At 42.8% G+C, this 18,428-nt stretch overlaps 13 protein-coding genes across 13 annotated transcripts; 3 read left to right on the top strand and 10 right to left on the bottom strand.

Annotated features, from left to right (window-relative positions):
* The first annotated feature begins 664 nt into the window (after nucleotides 1–664).
* On the top strand, nucleotides 665–2,575 carry K450DRAFT_220271 (uncharacterized protein). Its single transcript, XM_051585523.1, has 10 exons — nucleotides 665–736; nucleotides 812–944; nucleotides 1,032–1,084; nucleotides 1,150–1,218; nucleotides 1,283–1,377; nucleotides 1,439–1,532; nucleotides 1,643–1,742; nucleotides 1,812–1,953; nucleotides 2,014–2,192; nucleotides 2,251–2,575. The coding sequence occupies exons 1-10, from the start codon at nucleotides 715–717 to the stop codon at nucleotides 2,423–2,425; spliced, it is 1,062 nt and encodes a 353-aa protein (XP_051448853.1). The 5' UTR covers nucleotides 665–714; the 3' UTR covers nucleotides 2,426–2,575.
* Nucleotides 2,209–3,473, bottom strand: K450DRAFT_220265 (uncharacterized protein). Its single transcript, XM_051585522.1, has 4 exons — nucleotides 3,172–3,473; nucleotides 2,896–3,101; nucleotides 2,773–2,835; nucleotides 2,209–2,706 (listed from the first exon to the last, which is right to left on the bottom strand). Exons 1-4 carry the CDS (start codon nucleotides 3,416–3,418, stop codon nucleotides 2,575–2,577), a joined length of 648 nt encoding a protein of 215 aa, XP_051448852.1. The 5' UTR covers nucleotides 3,419–3,473; the 3' UTR covers nucleotides 2,209–2,574.
* A 46-nt stretch (nucleotides 3,474–3,519) lies between these two features.
* On the bottom strand, nucleotides 3,520–4,058 carry K450DRAFT_220263 (uncharacterized protein). Its single transcript, XM_051585521.1, has one exon. The coding sequence runs from the start codon at nucleotides 3,943–3,945 to the stop codon at nucleotides 3,586–3,588; it is 360 nt and encodes a 119-aa protein (XP_051448851.1). The 5' UTR covers nucleotides 3,946–4,058; the 3' UTR covers nucleotides 3,520–3,585.
* On the bottom strand, nucleotides 3,845–4,637 carry K450DRAFT_220260 (uncharacterized protein). Its single transcript, XM_051585520.1, has 4 exons — nucleotides 4,580–4,637; nucleotides 4,309–4,461; nucleotides 3,972–4,245; nucleotides 3,845–3,909 (listed from the first exon to the last, which is right to left on the bottom strand). Exons 1-3 carry the CDS (start codon nucleotides 4,617–4,619, stop codon nucleotides 4,109–4,111), a joined length of 330 nt encoding a protein of 109 aa, XP_051448850.1. The 5' UTR covers nucleotides 4,620–4,637; the 3' UTR covers nucleotides 3,845–3,909; nucleotides 3,972–4,108.
* A 727-nt stretch (nucleotides 4,638–5,364) lies between these two features.
* On the top strand, nucleotides 5,365–7,521 carry K450DRAFT_220253 (uncharacterized protein). The gene is made up of 3 exons (XM_051585519.1): nucleotides 5,365–5,977; nucleotides 6,042–6,860; nucleotides 6,940–7,521. Exons 1-3 carry the CDS (start codon nucleotides 5,441–5,443, stop codon nucleotides 7,384–7,386), a joined length of 1,803 nt encoding a protein of 600 aa, XP_051448849.1. The 5' UTR covers nucleotides 5,365–5,440; the 3' UTR covers nucleotides 7,387–7,521.
* Nucleotides 7,521–9,256, bottom strand: K450DRAFT_220247 (uncharacterized protein). Its single transcript, XM_051585518.1, has 4 exons — nucleotides 9,007–9,256; nucleotides 8,897–8,915; nucleotides 8,201–8,827; nucleotides 7,521–8,128 (listed from the first exon to the last, which is right to left on the bottom strand). The coding sequence occupies exons 1-4, from the start codon at nucleotides 9,154–9,156 to the stop codon at nucleotides 7,656–7,658; spliced, it is 1,269 nt and encodes a 422-aa protein (XP_051448848.1). The 5' UTR covers nucleotides 9,157–9,256; the 3' UTR covers nucleotides 7,521–7,655.
* Nucleotide 9,257: 1 nt separating this feature from the next.
* On the top strand, nucleotides 9,258–9,792 carry K450DRAFT_220243 (uncharacterized protein). The gene has a single exon (XM_051585517.1). It carries the CDS (start codon nucleotides 9,338–9,340, stop codon nucleotides 9,719–9,721), a length of 384 nt encoding a protein of 127 aa, XP_051448847.1. The 5' UTR covers nucleotides 9,258–9,337; the 3' UTR covers nucleotides 9,722–9,792.
* On the bottom strand, nucleotides 9,481–10,013 carry K450DRAFT_220242 (uncharacterized protein). Its single transcript, XM_051585516.1, has one exon. It carries the CDS (start codon nucleotides 9,921–9,923, stop codon nucleotides 9,744–9,746), a length of 180 nt encoding a protein of 59 aa, XP_051448846.1. The 5' UTR covers nucleotides 9,924–10,013; the 3' UTR covers nucleotides 9,481–9,743.
* Nucleotides 9,794–11,885, bottom strand: K450DRAFT_220239 (uncharacterized protein). The gene is made up of 3 exons (XM_051585515.1): nucleotides 11,079–11,885; nucleotides 10,531–11,004; nucleotides 9,794–10,459 (listed from the first exon to the last, which is right to left on the bottom strand). Exons 1-3 carry the CDS (start codon nucleotides 11,827–11,829, stop codon nucleotides 10,014–10,016), a joined length of 1,671 nt encoding a protein of 556 aa, XP_051448845.1. The 5' UTR covers nucleotides 11,830–11,885; the 3' UTR covers nucleotides 9,794–10,013.
* An 830-nt stretch (nucleotides 11,886–12,715) lies between these two features.
* Nucleotides 12,716–13,789, bottom strand: K450DRAFT_220233 (uncharacterized protein). The gene is made up of 5 exons (XM_051585514.1): nucleotides 13,570–13,789; nucleotides 13,418–13,504; nucleotides 13,305–13,350; nucleotides 13,128–13,226; nucleotides 12,716–13,069 (listed from the first exon to the last, which is right to left on the bottom strand). Exons 1-5 carry the CDS (start codon nucleotides 13,573–13,575, stop codon nucleotides 12,906–12,908), a joined length of 402 nt encoding a protein of 133 aa, XP_051448844.1. The 5' UTR covers nucleotides 13,576–13,789; the 3' UTR covers nucleotides 12,716–12,905.
* A 621-nt stretch (nucleotides 13,790–14,410) lies between these two features.
* Nucleotides 14,411–15,918, bottom strand: K450DRAFT_220222 (uncharacterized protein). Its single transcript, XM_051585513.1, has 3 exons — nucleotides 14,891–15,918; nucleotides 14,721–14,831; nucleotides 14,411–14,651 (listed from the first exon to the last, which is right to left on the bottom strand). Exons 1-3 carry the CDS (start codon nucleotides 15,813–15,815, stop codon nucleotides 14,458–14,460), a joined length of 1,230 nt encoding a protein of 409 aa, XP_051448843.1. The 5' UTR covers nucleotides 15,816–15,918; the 3' UTR covers nucleotides 14,411–14,457.
* Nucleotides 15,919–16,503: 585 nt separating this feature from the next.
* K450DRAFT_220220 (uncharacterized protein) lies at nucleotides 16,504–17,016 on the bottom strand. Its single transcript, XM_051585512.1, has one exon. The coding sequence runs from the start codon at nucleotides 16,797–16,799 to the stop codon at nucleotides 16,572–16,574; it is 228 nt and encodes a 75-aa protein (XP_051448842.1). The 5' UTR covers nucleotides 16,800–17,016; the 3' UTR covers nucleotides 16,504–16,571.
* Nucleotides 16,863–18,300, bottom strand: K450DRAFT_220217 (uncharacterized protein). The gene is made up of 8 exons (XM_051585511.1): nucleotides 18,187–18,300; nucleotides 17,933–18,099; nucleotides 17,780–17,866; nucleotides 17,658–17,722; nucleotides 17,506–17,579; nucleotides 17,276–17,420; nucleotides 17,124–17,200; nucleotides 16,863–17,046 (listed from the first exon to the last, which is right to left on the bottom strand). The coding sequence occupies exons 2-8, from the start codon at nucleotides 18,018–18,020 to the stop codon at nucleotides 16,950–16,952; spliced, it is 633 nt and encodes a 210-aa protein (XP_051448841.1). The 5' UTR covers nucleotides 18,021–18,099; nucleotides 18,187–18,300; the 3' UTR covers nucleotides 16,863–16,949.
* Nucleotides 18,301–18,428: the final 128 nt, after the last annotated feature.

The following is an 18,428-nucleotide window of genomic DNA, read 5'->3' as shown; positions in this document are numbered from 1 at the left end:
AGGTGTTCTGCTGAAAAGGGACTACACTAATAACACGGATGCACTGAAGAATTTTTTTAGTGTATCCAACTCCTAGTTTTCAACTGATATACAACCGAATATCATGAATCTCTCCATTAACGAACCTACCATAGTGCTGATCAAACATTTTGGCCTGCCGTTCCCTTCGTTATCGCCACCGTGGGCTCATAAATCGTCCGTCTCTCTCAGTCCGACGTCTGGACCAATGCTATCTTCATTGTTAAATCCTCCAGGTGCCCCAACACCTGCAGCAACTGACCCACTAAATATTCCTAGCCAAGCCCCAGACTCATCTGGAAATACATACGTAACAACCACCAACGCTATTATTGTACCCATCACTAGTGAGTAAAAACTTAGGGAGGTTAGTTACATTCGTATACTAACAAGTAAGTATCACCACAGTTCAGGGACCGCCTGAGCAAACAGTATATCCGATCGCCTCACAGGGATTCAACTACTTTACATCACAGGCACCGAGGAATGTAAAATTCAGAGTGATGATAGTATTTTGCATGCTATTTATGTTTGGCGTGTCGCAAATGACAATATAGCCGTTGCAATTTAAAAACGAGCTTTCAAAAAATTGCAATAAACCACTTATATCCATATATGGACATGTTCTCAAAGTGCTTTTCTTTGCTGTGACCCGATCTCGGCAATTTCTTGCATGAACGAGCTGTAAATGTGTAAATGGGTTCTCAACTATCGATAGGTACAAACATAGTAGAACTGGGTCCGCATTGGCCAAATACTGCGCTGACTATTATATGCTTCATTGAATTGACAGACGGGCACATGTCACCCACTACCAAAGTTAATGCCATTTATACAGCCATTCAAGAAAGAGATCTCCAAACTCTGAAGGAACTTTCCAGAACAGACAACGGTCTTCTATATGATAGGCTTCGTCGAGCAGCATGGTATTTTTATTATTTTTGAAATCAGAGTCACCCCTTATGGATACATTAAAGCAATCGCTGACTCGACAACCTGCTATCATTTCAAAGGCCACTCTTACTACACACTGACCATGGAAGCTACTTGGATGAAAAAGCTGACGGTAGGTTGCATCATCTGCTCAAACTTCGTAAGAAGGACATTTGACGAGCGTGCGTTATGCTTTAGATAAGCAAATATTGGACGGTGTACAAATTGCAAAAGATATAGAGAGATCCCTTTACTATTACCCTCAAGGTATGTGAACGGTTTGTTATAGCAATTGACTATATTATTACCTCTAACCCTTGGCCCAATATAGGAATGTCTGCACCGTTCAAAGAGCACAAACAAAAGGAATTACGAGACTTGATTATGGAAGTACTGTGGAGGAATCCAAAGCTGAACTACTATCAGGTAGGTAAGGTTTAAGATGAGTGGAATGGAAAAGGATCTGATGCTGATAAGAGTTTTTCAGGGCTTCCATGACATATGCGCATGTTTTCTGCTAGTTTTAGGGAAAAAGGATGCCATACCTGCCGCAGAAAATGTTGCTTTGTTTTTTTTAAGATATCCTTTTTGCTTGGAACAGTCGCCATCTTCTCAATTGCAAATGTGGCGTTCTCCACACTATACTGACAACATCGCTATCCTTGACCAGTTCTCTTTTCCTCCATTACAGATGCGATGTTAGAAACTTTCGATCCTATATCAAAACTTTTGAATTTGATGAATGCTCTATTGGATATGGCTGATCCGCAGTTGAGAGCCTTTTTAGACCGGTATGTAATATTTGTATCACGCTTGTATTCCTAGTGGCAATCGCTCACCGGTCCTCGCCAATACTCTAGATGTAATATTCTTCCTTACTACGCTTTAAGTTGGATTTTGACATGGTTCAGCCATGATCTTGAAGATTACCACAAGGTCATTCGCCTGTTCGATCTTTTTATCGCCAGTGCTCCCTCTATGCCATTATATGTTGCCTGTGCAGTATGTACTCTTTTCAATTCGTAATGTTAACAAAAGTATATGAAACTGATATCAGGATAGATTACCTGCCTGCGACGAAAGGAAATCATGGCCATGGATCCCGATTTTGTACATACAGCTGTCACCAATATACCACCAGACATCGATATCGAGGCAACCATTCGGCAAGCATTAGTGCTAGAAAAGAAGTACCCAATTTTAAGCGTTCAAAAGCACAGTGGCCAATGGGTTCATGAACAGTAAGTCCGTATGGTCCTCGTAGCAAGGTGTATCCAGTTTCCTAACCTCATGTGACAGCTCGGCAGCGAATACATTCGAATCAGATTGGGCTGCTCTGCAATATGACCAAGAACCGAATCATGTTAGAGTGGAGCAATATCTCGGCAAAGGTATACCAAAGGAGGAGTGGGAAGACGAAGTGTTAAAAGAAATAATGCAGAGAAGGAGAAGCAGCACAACATCAAAGACATAATGACGCCAATGTACCAACAGCTATTGATTTTATCACCAAAAATTGTATCATAAGTTATCCGAAGCATAGGGTGTTGAAGACGATATATTATATTTTATAACAGCATAATAAACATTCTGTCAAATACAGCCAACTCTTGGCATTAACGCTTAGTCCTTCTTGGTTTCCTCCTTGGGTTCATCGTTTGCCAAGGTTTGAACAAGGCGTAGAGGATACACGATCTCTTCGTAAGCATGGTAGAGAAGATATCCGGGAATAACAACCCAAATACCGTTGAAAAACTGTTAAAGTGGGAAAAATTAGTGACTCGATTCGAAATTCCATATTATGTTCGATCGCGAACCCACCCAAAGGTAAAGCCAGTGGTGTAACCAGTTATTGGTGCTCAGAAAAACACTTCCCGTTAGCCACTGAAGGGAGCATAAACGCGGTGAGAAATAGCAAACATGGCGGCAATACACATAACATACCTCAGGGCAGAAAGTCATCCATCCTCCATAGATTTCAGCAACCGACAAAACGATGTAGTTGTAGTAGCGCGCGGGATCATTTCGTACAATCTGATACATCAAGAAAACGCACAACGGACCAGCTCCAAACACAGTCAGTAATTCGAGCGAAACAACAGTTGGGTCAGCCATACCCCAACGGACGTCAGCTTTGGCATACTCCTTCCCTGTAAAAGAGAAAGTAAAAATAAGGGGTCGCGGTGAGACACCGCACGATTTTCTCGGAGTGATACTTACATAGTTCAGCAAAGGGGCCAGATCCTCGGAAGACAGTTCTGCCAAAGGTACTGTAGTAAAGGAAACTTCCTTCGAAAATGAAGTGAATTAGCGCGTCGAAAGCCAACCATATGAATATATAGCGATCCACGGTTCGAGCGGATTTAGGCAGAAGGAGTGTTGAAGCAGCATAGCTTGCGGCCAGAATAGCGACAACGCCCAATAGGGAGAAAACAGTAGTAGGCGTAAAGAGTTCTGATGTCGACATTACAGTAGAAACCGAAGGTGATAGACTCAAAAAGTGCAAGCCATGAAATTTCTATTTCGCATTGGTTTGCTCGACTTCCCAAATTTAGAAGGGCGCACAGGTAAAATGATAAGCCCAATTATTGATTCTCGAAATAAAAAAGATATATTGTATAAAATGAGCATGGATTATTTAAAGTACCAAGTGAGAAGGAAGACTATAAGAGATACGAGGAATATAACATGAGCGGGGTATCCTTCACCGTTGGCTGGTATCATAGCCGCCGATTTGGTTACCAATGCTGGGTTACCAGGCTGACCATCCTTGCCGTACAAGTCGATTGTTCGTTGCATACGCTGAATTGTTTCTCGTGCATCTGACAATTCTTTACGTAGGACTGATGGGTCTTGAGATTTGTTCAATTCTTCATAAGAATTAGGACGCGATGCGCTGGCGTTAGCAAATTCTTCGTTGGTCTCGCCGCCTTCCGTCTTGAGAGTCTCAGCCTGGTGCTGTGGGGGGTTCATCAGTTTCGAACGCTTCATCATAAACCATTTCAAAGGCGCCAACTCACCTCTTGCTCCTCGTGCTCAGAGAGAAACACGCATCGAAGTTTCTTCTGCTGAATCTTATCCTTTGGTCCATTCTCAAGGCTAGTCCACTACAGTCATAGAAATGGTGTCACATGGGCTGCGGGCTATTCTGTCTGTTCTAACGTGTAAGTGCACTTACCAGATCTGCCAAGCTGACTTTCGCAGTTTCGGGAGTTAAGACGACGCTTTGAATCAAAAACTTGTCCTTGCACTTAAAATCCGGTGCCGGTTCCTCTTTCATTGGCTGCAAAATGACTAGAATAGGAGACCATAAGTCATCGGAGTGATTTGCAGCTGATAAATGGCAAACCTATATACCTTGAATAGATATGGAAGAATGTGCAGCAATTCTACCAGAATTGGGCTTGACACAGTACTGCTTAGGTGCGGTTGTTTTGATCTTGTATGCAATAAAGTCAGAGGTGGGATTACTAATGGCCAGTTGAACTTCAACGTGGCGAGTCAGAGGGCCTGCAGGAAGTATTGTGCGAAAATGAGCAAGACAGTCGCGAATAGTGACAGATGCATGTAAGGCATCTCGAGCTAAACTAGTTGAATTTGTGCCGAAACTGAAAACAGCCGTGCTTACCTCGGAATGCTAATTGTTGCGATGGATCGATTTCTAACATGGTGGTGGTATGAGAGACGGAGCTTCAAAGGGAAAACTGTCAGTCAGTCTTTTAAAAATGGCCTTGAGTTGAGGTCATGGCATTTTGCCTGATTAGGCGTTTGTCTGTCTACTCACAGTCATCAAAAATCATCCCAAAAATCACGCTGGAACACAAAACCTCCAAGTCTAAGCGGCCTACGATGATTGAATCTATCATGTCAATTTGACTCTTCAATACCATCAAGCAAATTCTCTCTGGAGGCACATGTTTAACACACGGTAGCAAAATTATGACGGACAGCATAAATACTTCATAGGTTTCAAAGGTTAAAGTGGTGGGGCATTGAAAATTTATTTTGGCTGCTATGGCAAATCCGAGGTGATATGCCTGTGTCTAAGACTCTTCATGGCAATCGTACTCCCTTGCTAACTCACACGCCATCATTGAATATTTTGTCTCAATAGCACTCTCGATGCCATTGAAAAGTAAACCTTTGACATTTACACATATGGTCGAGCTAACACATTTTTCAATTTCTCTGCGAAAATCACGTTAGTCTTAAAATATGTCACCAAAGGCGAGATTTCTCATTAATACGAAGATATTCCAGACACATTGTAATGCTGTTAACGTCATATCCATTAGGATTACTTGAGCAATCTTTTCACTAGGATGTTGCTTTATTATATAAATGAAATTATGAGGTGAGATCATGTGTTGTTTATACGGTTGTCTTGCACTTTATTAAACGAGTCTCTCTCAGATTTTGTAGGCCAGCATGAATTGAAAATTTTTGTGCGACGCGCATCATAACCCTAACCCAATCACAACAGCCAAAAATGGGCCCACGAACGATGCAGGATTTTCCTTGCCTGTTCAGTTCCATTAGTTCGCTGCAGATGGGGTCTCCTTCCGCGCGTAAGAGCTCTACTGCACGTAGCTCAGTAACTAGTTCTACGACTAAGTCAGCAACAGGACGCCAAACAATACTCCCATTCGTGCCTGTATCTAAATCGCAAGCTGTCGCCTTACCGCTCAGCCCTGCACGAAAAAACACTAATGCCAACCCATTACTGGATACCAAAGCCTTGAATTACAGTCCAGTGAATCCGAATTCATCGCTCAAACAGACCAGTCTTCTTAGCCGCCTTAAGTCCGTCAAAGCTCATTCCAGTAGTTCAGTACCAAAGGTCGCCACAAAAGAAAATAAGCCTACCAGCAGTTCGCAACCTTCAGCTGACCTGACTTCATCAACTGGTCCACGACGAACACTTAAACGATCTAATTCGGCCTTTTCATCGTTGGATATCGTCGGTAAAGATTGGCTTCAAAACGCTCCCACCAAGCGAAGCTGCAAAGTTATTAACAAGACACATGTAAGGAGAAATAATATACGACCCATTCACTAGAGTAACCGTAGCTAAAACTCCATGTCAATAGTATGATCGCTTTATTCCCAATCGAGACGGAATGAATCTAGCTTCATCACAGTTCAATTTGAGTAACGATTCCAAGTCTCCCTATTTGGATCGGGCCTCTCAAGAATACAAGGAACGAGTTGCTCAAGCGTGCGGCATTGTACCTGGTCAACGTATTCTCGCCTTTAAAGCAAAGCCTCCGACGAGCGATAAAGAAGACCTGCGAAAGTACTTCAACCCCATGATGAAGACCAGCACTTCCTCTAGTTCTCAGCGACGCATCCTTACTGCTCCGGAGAAAATTTTGGACGCCCCCGGCATGCTGGACGACTTCTACCTCAATCTTTTAGATTGGTCGTCTTTGAATGTTATTGCCATAGCTTTGCATAAGTCAATTTATTTATGGAATGCAGATACTGGAGATATTAAGCCGTTGAATTACGAATCAAACACCAACACAATCGCATCGTTATCTTGGTCCAGCGATGGATCGTATCTAGCGGTTGGAACTTCAGATGGAGATACCCAAGTCTGGGATGTTGAAACAAATACCAAGCTTCGATCTATGACTGGTCACGAAAGTCGTGTTGGTGTCTTATCTTGGGACAAGCACATTGTGAGTTCCGGCGCCCGTGATGGCAGCATTTGGCACCATGATGTCCGTGTTGCTCAGCATAAAATCGCCGAATTACATGGACATACTGACGAAGTGTGTGGCCTTGAATGGCGATCGGATGGTATGCTACTTGCTAGTGGCGGTAACGACAATCTTGTCAATATTTGGGATGCTCGAAACACCAAACCAAAGTTCACCAAAGCAAGTCATAATGCTGCGGTTAAGGTAAGAGTTATATTTTTGAAACAAAGAACAAGCCAGAAAAGCTAACCGATGGACGATTTCAACCATCCCAATTTATTAGGCAATGGCATGGTGTCCTTGGAACTTGAATTTGCTAGCCACAGGAGGTGGTACTAGTGACAAACACGTTCATTTCTGGAACACAACCACGACAGCACGCTTACACAGTATATACACGGGATCACAAGTTTCATCCATCGTCTGGTCTACTCAGTACAAGGAACTCGTTACCTCCCATGGTCTTCCTAACAACCACCTCTCAGTGTGGGAGTACCCAACTTTGAAAAAAGTGATTGACGTTCCCGCACATGATTCTCGTATCCTCCATACAGCCATCAGCCCTGATGGTCAAGTTATTGCCAGTGCCGCTGCCGACGAGAACCTCAAGTTTTGGCGAGTGTTTGAGAACATCGACAAAGGCAAAATCTCCAAGAAGGAAGAGGTTAGCAAGCTGGTGTCCGGCGGAAAGAAGCAAGGCCAAGCAAGACGTAGCATGAGCATTCGATAAATACCTCTTTGAACGATGACCGAAGCTAGATCTGCTCTGCTGGTAATCATCTATATTCCCCTCCAACCTACACATCTCTCTTATTCCCCCCACCCCTCATATGTTTTATACATACAACTTTACCATTGTCTGTCTTTCTTTGTAACAGTGCCAACAAAATGTGCTGTCAAGATCGCTTGATCGCTTTTTTTTCATCACATAGGGAAAACTGTACATAAAATTGGTTATATAATAATTCGGATGGTTTTTGGATCTAAAGTTGCAACTTTTCACAGCCCATCTATTCGTGCAGGTTTATTCGTTTTCGAGACCGTGACATGTCTCTTATTACTTGATTTCTTTGTTTTAGGTTTAACCTGACTTTCCTTGACGCATCTCTCGCACATGCATTCAAAAAAGTATTCTTCCAGCAGCTTGCGTCGCCGTGCGGCTACAGGCTGGTCCCAGTCAATATACGAAATGCACAACGGCTTGTCAGCTTGAGCAACTCGTAGTGTGCGTACCAGCATAAGTCGAAAAGCGCCTCGAGGAGAGTCGAAAACAGAAGGTACAACAATAGCTTTGGCTTGTTGCTCTTGATCTGGTTCACCTTTCAATTCCAGCTGCTGCTCTTCTGCTGTATCTACAGGCGTTTCGGCAGCTGGTTCCTCTACTTCTGAGGTTCCGTCATCACCAATAAGTTGAGTGGCTTCACAGTTGCGGTCACAATCATGGTTAAAGAATGCTGCATGTGGAAACAACGCTACAAAATGGGCGAGCGGGGAGTGAGAAAGGAAATATCGGCACGGCATTCACTCAGTTACATATGACGCACCTCGACCAAATGGATCTTGATCCCGTTTCTTGCTAGGTTTGGCCCAATACATTCCAAACCCATTGGATTCAACGCGGGAAATTAAGTGCATTATGAAATCCATGGTATCGGATTCCTTCAACAGACCGCATTCAGTCAAAGAAGTATGTAAGAAGGTGTAGAGACGCTTCCAGGATTGACAATCGTCCGTCGTCCAACGATGATAATGTGACTCAAGCGCTAAAACCATATCAAAGTTGGATTCCACCGGGGCAATGTCTTTTCTTAAGTTGAGGTCTTCCAGACCTCGGGTAATATCAGTATCTCCGACTTCCCACCATTGTGCTTGACTACGGGACCAATGCACGCCGCATTCATTTCGAGCTCGCTCCCAGAACAAATGTAAAATCATCTTGGTTACTGACTTCATATGCTTATCTGCCTTCAACGTGGCAAGCTTACGTAAAGGTGCGCAGATCCGTTGGTGGTTGACTCCCTGTGCTGTGCCAGATCCTAGATACTCATCGTGGCATTGTTGGGAACAAAAATATACTTGATCACATTGCTTACAATGTAGAGAGAAAGATTTGGTGGGATGTACGTAGACGCAGTGCGCACAGACTCTTTTTCGTTGGGTATCGAAGATGGCTAGAGAGAGAGAGAGGTTAATGTCAAACTAACAGCCACTTCTGCTTCCTACTTTGTTCTCATTCATACCTGTAGCGTAAGGGTAAGACTATTGGAGGGAATTGGTGGCCGTGAGTTTAATCAAACATACACAAGCAACTTTGCATGCTATATTTTTAATTGAAGCAGACTACTCTTACCTTTAGTACCACTGTTTCAGCAGGTACGTCTGTCTTTGCAATAAAATATCGGCCTCGGTCCTTGCTGTGTTCGATCTTAACATATTCGTTTTCGGATTGGGCTAAACATTGCGAAGCCGAACTGTAGGAGGATGTTTCGGGTTGAGCCATGGTAGGAATCTGAGTGAGAAAGCTATGGAACGAAGGAGGCCATCAAGTTTGCTTTGCGTTGAATGAGAATGCTAAGCAGAGTCAATGCAATGACAAAAAAAATAATTACAAACCCAGCAAGTAGACAGTCTCTTTAGGCGCTCCGTTCTACGCACGCCAGTCTCTCCCCAACCATTGCATAATGTCTTTCCGACCACCCCGCACTCGACCCATTCTCTCTATTTTTCATAACCCTGCCTGCTCCAAATCGCGAGCTGCATTGCAGGTGTTGACTGCCCATAAGGATCCTCCTTACCAAGTTGACATTATCGACTATTTGCAAGATCCACCCACGTCGGACCAACTGCGCCAAGTGTCAAGCTACCTCGGCACCGTCCAAGGCATGCTCCGACCCGACGCTCCTAAGGTCGGTGGTATTGACCAACTGGTAAAACTTGTAAAGGAAGACCCGTCGGTGTTAGAACGACCCGTGGTTGTCGATTGGGACAAGGGTAAAGCTGTCCTCGGCAGACCAACCTCCGCCGCGGTCGAACAGCTGGTCAATGACAGACTTGCTAAAGAATAGGAAAATCTTTCACATCATGATGTTAGAACAGAACAAATAAAAAAGCTGTTGCAATACATATGACATAATATGTAGGATAACAAACATTTATCATTTGGTCATTATTGAAATGTTTCTTTATGTGTAATATGTTGGATGAGATGAGGGATGTAAAGGAGAGAGTTGATGGGAGAGGGAGAAAAAAAAATGTACAAAAAGTCATTGCTTCATGACTCTAATATGTTACAATAGAATGGGTTTCTTTACCCCATTCGTAAAAGGGAAGGATAGGTCAAATGCAGTGCCAGTCAGCTTATTTTGGAGGTTCGTTCTCCTTGTTTTCTGATTCAATGACCTCAATGTTACCCCGGCTCATACCATCTGCGCCGGGTTGAAACAGCAAATGATGAACATGACCTTCGCCTACATGATCATTGTCGCATACGTCGATGGACTTCACCCAGTCGTCATTGAGAATATCGTCGAGAGTGCATCGGTTAGCGGGATCGACGGTCAAAATGCGCTCAATAATGGGCCGAGATTCCTTAGGCAGCAACTTGAACAGTCTTTGTGATCCTTGACCAGACACGAATGACTTGTAAGATTGATCATGAGACGGGCGAGGTATGCGCCATGGAAAGCGTCGAATCATCATGCAGATAAATATAATACCACACGACCAGATATCACTTTGGATGGCATCGTATGTGTCTTGGGTATACTGTTCCGGTGCAATATAGGGGTCTGAGCCACAAATACCTAAAGATGATAAATAGTTTAGAAAACGCTATTCGAAGAAAAAGAGGAAACATATATAAAAGTATATTTACCTTTGCTGAGGGTGACTTTGTCTTCGAATGGATACTTGACGACAACAGCACAACCAAAGTCAATCAGCTTGACGATTCCACGTTCATCGAGAACCATGTTATCTAACTTAAGATCTCGGTGAGCAATACCCATGGAGACCAAGTATTGGACACCGGCCAGAGACTGGCGCCAGCAGCAGGCAATCTCTTCCTTGGTCATTTTTCCACTCATGACAATATTGAAGAGATCGTTGGGAGCATATTCCATGATTTCAAAGAAGTTGGCACCTTCTTGAATAAGGTCGAGGGTTTCAATGACGTTGGTGTGATGCAGAGTGGAACCGATGCAAAATTCAGCTGTAACCTTCTTGATATACTCCTTTTCATTTTCGGTGGGTGTGCGTTTACGGAACTGCTTGACGGCAAATGTTTTAGCGTCAGCGCTTCGTCGAATCAATCGGACAGAACCGCCAGCTCCCTTGCCGATGAAGCGACCTAAAAATAGTATTCTGGTTTAGTGATGCCAAGTTTTTCATTAGGAAATACCAAGCGAAGAACGACCAACTCACCCCACTTGCCATACCGGCCTTCAATGTCTCGATTGAAAGTATTGCCAAAGCTAATGTCACTTGCCCGTGAAGTAACTGACATAGCACTTGCAGAATTCTCCTTACGAAGCTTCTTCTTTTTATGGTCCGACGACTTATTTTGATGTTTCGCCTTCTTATCACCGCCTTTGAAAAAGCGCTTGAGCTCGTGGAACACCGTCTCCTTCTTTTCAAGATGATGGAAATGGGTATGGTGATAATGATGATTATATTCGGGTTTCTTGAAGATGAATTGTGAGGGTGTGGAAGGACGTTGAGGTGGGATGATACCACTTCCTCTACTAACATCAGATCGGGCAGCCTGATCACTGCTGGATCCAGACGATGCACGAGATATCGAAACTGACGGATCAGTCGACGCTGAAGGGGCTTCAGATTGTGAAACACTGGTGGCAGCGTCTCCACTAGTTCGTGGCGACAAGGATGCAGGAGTGTAAGGAGCATGTATAGGATCTTGCATCTCGTTTTGAGGCGTGGAGACTCCCGAACTCTCATCATGCGACGGTGGCCTAGATGAAAATGGTGTACTCTCATCGTCATCTCGCTGAGGACTGAAGTTGGGACTTCCTGGTACACTATAATCCGGAGTAATGGTTTCAAACTGTTGATTGACTCGAAGCTGAACAACTTTGGGAGGTGTGTCAAAGTTGACGCTTTTCAGCCTGTGAGATAAATCATGTACATCATCCTGTTGAGCTATCGCTTCAGTCATTATGAAGAAGATAATAATAAAGAGAGAGAAAAGAAGAGATTGCGGAAAGAGAAATAGCGTTAAACAGGGTTTTAGTTTTTTTTTTTTTTATGTCTTGCAATGGACCCACGTTTTTCCGCAGGATGGATTACAAATATTTTACTTACGATAGCTGGTCTAGACAATCCCTTTCAAACCTTGTTCATAAATTATGAGCAGATGCATATTTCATCTATCCCTGATCTATAAACTCATTCGGTTTGAAGCTCTATCATCGTTGTATCGTGGTATTTCGCGTTGGCTAAACGTCCATTCACTGATCCGGTTAAACCGGATGAACACTATTTCCGGGTTAACTAATTTGGCCGCAGTCAGTGTTTTTCTTATTATTGAAAGCGGATGTTGATACTTCCTTCCTAATGGACCCCTTTCGTATACTATCTCCGTGGCCTGGTTCAGTTCTTTATGAATTATCAAAAAAAATAGAATCGTATAATCCAAATATTTATCGTCGCTTAATCTTCGAAGGGGCCGGCCGATATTGACCAAATTGGAATCAACATCATCGCCTGAATGGCCGGCAGCTGTTTTTCCGGGATACGCGCGGTCGGCGGTGATACCGGTGGGCCAGCGGCACGTTTGGGCCTTGGATATGAGTCACGGCACTTGAATTGTGTGGGCTCGAATACTTTAGTTCATCCACATGATCGCCCAAGCCGATTTATAATGGCTGAGCTCCCCTTTGTCTCAGCGTCTTTACCATCAATAATTGCTCAATGATTCACCCTTACAAACGTCGAAAAGCTCCTAACTAGGTTTTTGTGCGCTGATCACTCAACCCACATGTATTGTTAAGCTCTAGACCCATTGGTCATGAGAATGCAGGCACATCGCTAGCCCATGACAGTTTGTTGATGTGCGTCCAAAATATTGAGTGTTTAATAATTTTACAATAGGGGGATGTAATGGGGTTACAAGAGAGTTGAGCGGATGAAATTCTTTTTTTAAAATTTTATTTTACACAAATCTGTAATGGACGGTTTAGACAAGGCAGATGGTTAGTTTGCGACATAGCGTTCAACTTGCATCCTGACCCATTACCTCAGATTCTCGCTTTGAATGTAAAATGTGCCACTCTTTTCTATATCGGGTATCAACATGAATGCCTGCGAGAACAATCGCTTCCTTGGGCTATCTCCGTATTTGACTGCGCCGCTGACAGACACTAGGATACCGCATGCTCCTTGGGAATTCATTGTGGCTGAAGGTATTGATGAGCAACTAGGTCAAAGTGGGACAACATATTCACATCCATTCACCTGGTATTGGGTGGCAGTCAAAGCTTTGAATATCATGCGATGAATTGGCCAAGCTATTCAAAAATTCATTGTATTGGGCAATGCCAGGAAATGCGTTGCCTACAATGGAAAGTAAGAGAGTGTCAGTGGGTGGGTCGGTGCTGAGGCGTGGTCCATTTAAGCAATTCAGGTGTTTACCGTTCCAAAGAATCGCTGAATCGTCTCGATAAAATCGTTGCAGAAGCTGGTGGTGAAGAGAATTATCATCACATGTGGTTGAATTTGTACATGTTACGTGAAAATGGACATACACTTCGCTGTGAATCGTATAATTTGTAGTAAAGTTCAACGAATTGTTCGGCTCCTCGTGCGGAGACATCAATAACAGAGGTAAGGTCCTAGAAAAGTCTTAGGCATCAGCAAGAAAGACCACCGAAGGGTGCGTTGCAGTTACCAGCCTCACCGTCATTTGATCAGTATGATTTTGACTATTCAATCGTCGAATGCACTTGGTTTTTTTTTTTCAACGGCTTGATCTAAAATCACGTTATCCGTCGCTAATTTTTTTTTTCACCATATTTTTTTTGGTGCTTTTGATTATGCTGAGCAGTTGTTCAATACCCATGCGAGAAGACAGGCCACTTCATTGTGCATGGACAACTGTGCAACACACTGATTTTGACAGCGTAACCTTGCTACCCAGAATGCAAATTTGATAAAACGCGATTTACGGTAAAAACAATACTTTTTATGTGTTATACAATACTATTGATGTAAATGGGTATACTAAATTATGAATATACGGCTACTATGCCGCATTATAGCACGCTGTTGATACTGGAACCTGGTAAGAAGATGATTGGTTGGTTAGGGGATCATATTATGAAAGATGGATTGGGGAAGGGAGAAGAGATATGAATGTAACATCATGGCACAAAAGCAAGTGACCGTTGTAACTAACAAAAGCTAGAAAGCAACGCAGCAACCTTCTGTATAAACGATGTCAATTTGTCCTAGTTTTACTTCATCTTATCCGCTCCAAGTGGGAGACAAACCAGACGTAATAGTGCCTCCTTTGCAAGAGAACACATTCGAAGGCCTGTGGGTAACGGATGGGTGTAGGGGAAGGGGAAGGGAAAGGGAATGCAATAGAAAGTGCAATAGTACATACCTTTTGCCGTTCGTGGCCGGCCTTGACGTTTATAAATGCAACTGGAAAGGAAACAAGATACCAGTTCAAAGACTTTTTTTGTTTTGACTTTTTGTAGTCGACGAGAAATTTTTTTTTTTGGTGGTCCGCCAAAATTCGCGCTTTACCCAAAGTCAGATACCCGGACGGCGAACTTCAATTTCAGCAGCTGTTGAGTATGCTATCCAAATCAGAAGTTTGTACTGGTGTAAAAGTCGCAGTAGAATTGATTACTTCACTCGCAGATGCGGTTTCCATTGACTTAAGCATCCTTTCTGCCTTTTTACGATTGCTATAGACTTCCCATGCTGACCATAGACTGGGATCAATCAAAAAGCACAAAAGGAGTAACGGGCCTGAAAACGAATAGAGCACACTTGTGTGAGAACAGTGGATGCCTTCACTCAAAGCTGTTAATAACTGACCTCGAGCACCGGTTGATAAGTAGCCTAGAAAATAGTAAATGGGTTGGTACCGAGAGGATACGATAAGGTCGATCAAACTTCCAAAGTTGAAGATTTCAGTGATAATCAAAACTATCCATCGTATTAGTTACTATTTAATTTTCCTTCGCATCAATGATTGCGCAACATACCTGCCAAATAGCAAATGACCTGTCGAATAGTTCTTGACACAAAGGATACGCGGCGATTTTGGGTGATGGCAGCGTGTGCAGCTCTATGCCTTTCGGTCTTTCGAAACCACCTACGAGGTAAGAAAAACTTGAGGATAGTAATCCTTTCGCTCAAATCTGTCCCTTGGCGTCTAATGGCTTCATTGAATGTATTTTTGTGTTCTTCGGCTTGCTCGGTGCTTTCATCATTTTCAACCTCTTCAGCATTCTCTGAAACCATCCACTTGGTCACTGAGTTTTGGGCACTTTCCAGGTTGTCGTCAATGTGAATTTCTTCCCTTCGTAATTTGATCAACACAATAGAAAAGCACACTATTGAGGTAATGACACCTGTCATCTGCCAGAAATGAAATGTCCAAAGTTGCCAAAATATTTGTTCATCCTTTGGTGGAGTAGAATACGCGAACCAGCATTGATGGAGACTATCACTGTAATCGTAAACCTTGTTTGGGGAGAAGAACGGGTTTGCAGCAATGAAACCCGAAAAGAGGATACTTCCTAAAGTATAGAGGATTTCCAGTGCTCTTCGAGATACTTTGAGTTGCGGTTCATAGCATATGATCAACAATAGGTTGATTGCAATACACGTTAATAGTAGAGAAGATGCCAAGTCAGAAAATACGAACACCGTCATGACTGCGTTACATCTTGGGTCGCTGCCAATGGAGTACTCGCTGTTCAGTAACAGCTGACTGACGCCGAATATTATGTTGAAGATGCATGTTTCGACCAATAATCGTAATGACAGCCGGTCTACAGATTTGTCAGTGGCTCGTATAAAACAATAGCCAAGGATCATCAGTATGGAACAAAGGATGGAAGAAACCGAGAGAATATTATCGACAATAAGCACAGTGTGCCGAAGTTCAATTCCTATCGTTTCCATTCGATGATAATTTTCAGTCTTTGGTAACTTGTTGAGCTACACGTCCGGAATATTAATACATAGTTAGGGTTGGTGAAATAGAAAAAATTAGGAAAGTGTAAACAATAGTTGAGCAAAAGTCAAATTGTCTGTTCGATCATTGTTGCATGGTTTTTATTCACTTTCACGGTCAAACACCCAGTCAAGCGGTAAAACCGGCTTCTATATAGGGTAGTTAGAGGACTCACATTTGGGTAATCACGAACCGCAAAAATACTACCAATGCTGGAATAGAATACAATGTATCGGCAAAGTCTGCACAGTACGGTCTGCAATCCATCGCCACCATTAACACCTAGTTCCCACTACTGTTTGAAAGAAGAACGACACAACATGTACCAAATAAAAAGCTTACGTTGACCTCTTGAGATCGATCATGAACGCAAAAAAATGGGAAAAATCTAATACAAATGGTTTCAGTTAAAGAAGGCGTACGCTGTAATCAGCATGCCATGCAAAGCCCGACAACAGGGTTGAATGCAGAACGAATTATCGTACCACTCAAAAAATAGTTTCTTTTGTTTCGTTTGGAAGAAAGGCTTGGTTTATTTGCATCATCAGCCATAATATCATGGCCAACAACTTGATCTCATCATCATTGCAACTGGCCGTCCTCCGAGAAGAATGACGATGCGATTGCCTTATTTAGCACGCGGTTAGCAGGGTATAAATTTCCCCATTTCAATCATCCGTTTTTACTCTTCATTTCTCTTTCCTTTACACACAATGGATAAAAACCAAACTGACAAAGCAGACCAACAACAAAACGCTCAACAGCTCCCACCTCTCCCTATCATTGGTATGGACGCCGGAGAGAACGCAAAGCTTCAAAAAATGTTCCAAGCCGAACAAATGAAGGATAAGGCTTCTGCTCAAAAGGAGGGAGAATACAGTATCCAAGACAAGGAAAAGAAGTTGTAATAAGAATGTTCTCCGAATGTACATACATAAATATTCTTAGAATCATGGTGCACTATATTTAATGTACAATAAATGATGTCTAGATGTATTTTCTCTTTTATTGTTGCGCGCTGTTGCACAATTGAACGATCGCCATTCAGATCAGGGAGGTCTGCCGTTTGAGTAAAACTTCGGTTACTCCTGTTGTGAGGCAAGATAAGCCTTCAACTTTTCTAAAGCTCTATATCTATGAGAAATGGTGTTTTTGATGTCCTTATCCATTTCGGCATATCTAAGACAAAATAATGTGTAAGCACTGGCTTGGCACGCCAAGAGAACGCATAAAAAATATGGGCTGTTGTTACGTACGTTTCATTAAATCCATCAGGCTGGAATACAGCATCCCAGCCAAAGTGTGTAGGTCCACGAGCTGGAACGATTTTACCCTATTGGTGTGGGAAATATGGAGGTGGTCAGCTTCATCGCAAATTGAAATGGTTCATCGTCGTGACTGCGCTTACAGGTGTTCTGCCATCAAAAATGATGGGTTCATGGCCAGGACCTTTGGATAAAGCAAACGTGCAGAGAGCATATGCAGATTTATCTTCATATCCAGCTAGAAGTTTGTTCAAGCCCTCATGCCCAACGGATTGCATAAACCATTTACTGTTTCAATGGTTGTAGATCAGTCCACCCAATAAAAACAATGAAACGAGGGTGAGGCGGGCGGGATAATTCTCCTTGAACTTACATGTAGGGTCCTGGCAAGCCATTCAAGGCATTATAGCACAAACATGTGTCTTCAGTAATGCATGGGCCTTGTAACTAATAAGGTAATGATGAGTTTTGCTCACATCCTATTTTCAACATTGCTCGTGCTCATGCTAAATCGATTGTTCCTACCATATTGGCAGCAATTTTACATTTTTCAGCTGCGATATCTTCTGGTGTACCTTGTAATTCTGGTACTATATCATGTTTAATTTTTTGTTCCGTATTCATTGCTGGTCGATGAGTGAACTTACAGTCTAAGCTATGAGAAACAAGATCGACAGTGCCTTTAAGAATGTCTTGAACTTCAAGAAGCTTATTTTTGTTCCCGGTGACAAAAACTGCTCAAGGCTAATTAGCTTTCATTCTAGCGTGTTCAACAAAAAAAATGCCAACCCATTGCTTACCCAGTTTTTGCAATTGCTGAGGTGACATTTGTGTTGGATAACCGCAGTCATTTTGACAGCCTGACAAAAAAAAAAGCTCAACCAGCATCGGCCTACACGTGACCGTTGTATGCCACTGTTCATCCCACAAAAAAAAAGAGAGGGGATCAAGTTCAAGGATCTCCTTACTGTCCACGGTGAGCGTTTAGAAAAAAAGAATTGGTCCCCGTGAAAAAAAAAAATGAAGCGGGCCATCCCCTGGCTTTTCAGATTACCATGAGATGTAAGAGTAAAGTATGGTACCAAGTAGTTGGAACCGTTCCTTGAAAAGTCCAGGGAGACAATTTTAACATCATCTTCAACTATAAGAAAGATAACATTGCACATTCAAGGGTAATAAGAACCTGAGCTCCTTGTTACCCCCAGGTGTGGGATTGACAACGGCCTTAAAGAAGAATCCGAGAATAATTTGTGATGAAAAGGGGAGACGAGGCTGCGTCACAAACATTTTTGAACA

This window comes from Umbelopsis ramanniana (assembly GCF_025399195.1).
Source record: "Umbelopsis ramanniana AG unplaced genomic scaffold K450scaffold_3, whole genome shotgun sequence".
Lineage (NCBI taxonomy): Eukaryota > Fungi > Mucoromycota > Umbelopsidomycetes > Umbelopsidales > Umbelopsidaceae > Umbelopsis > Umbelopsis ramanniana.
This window is presented reverse-complemented; position numbering and strand designations above follow the sequence as displayed.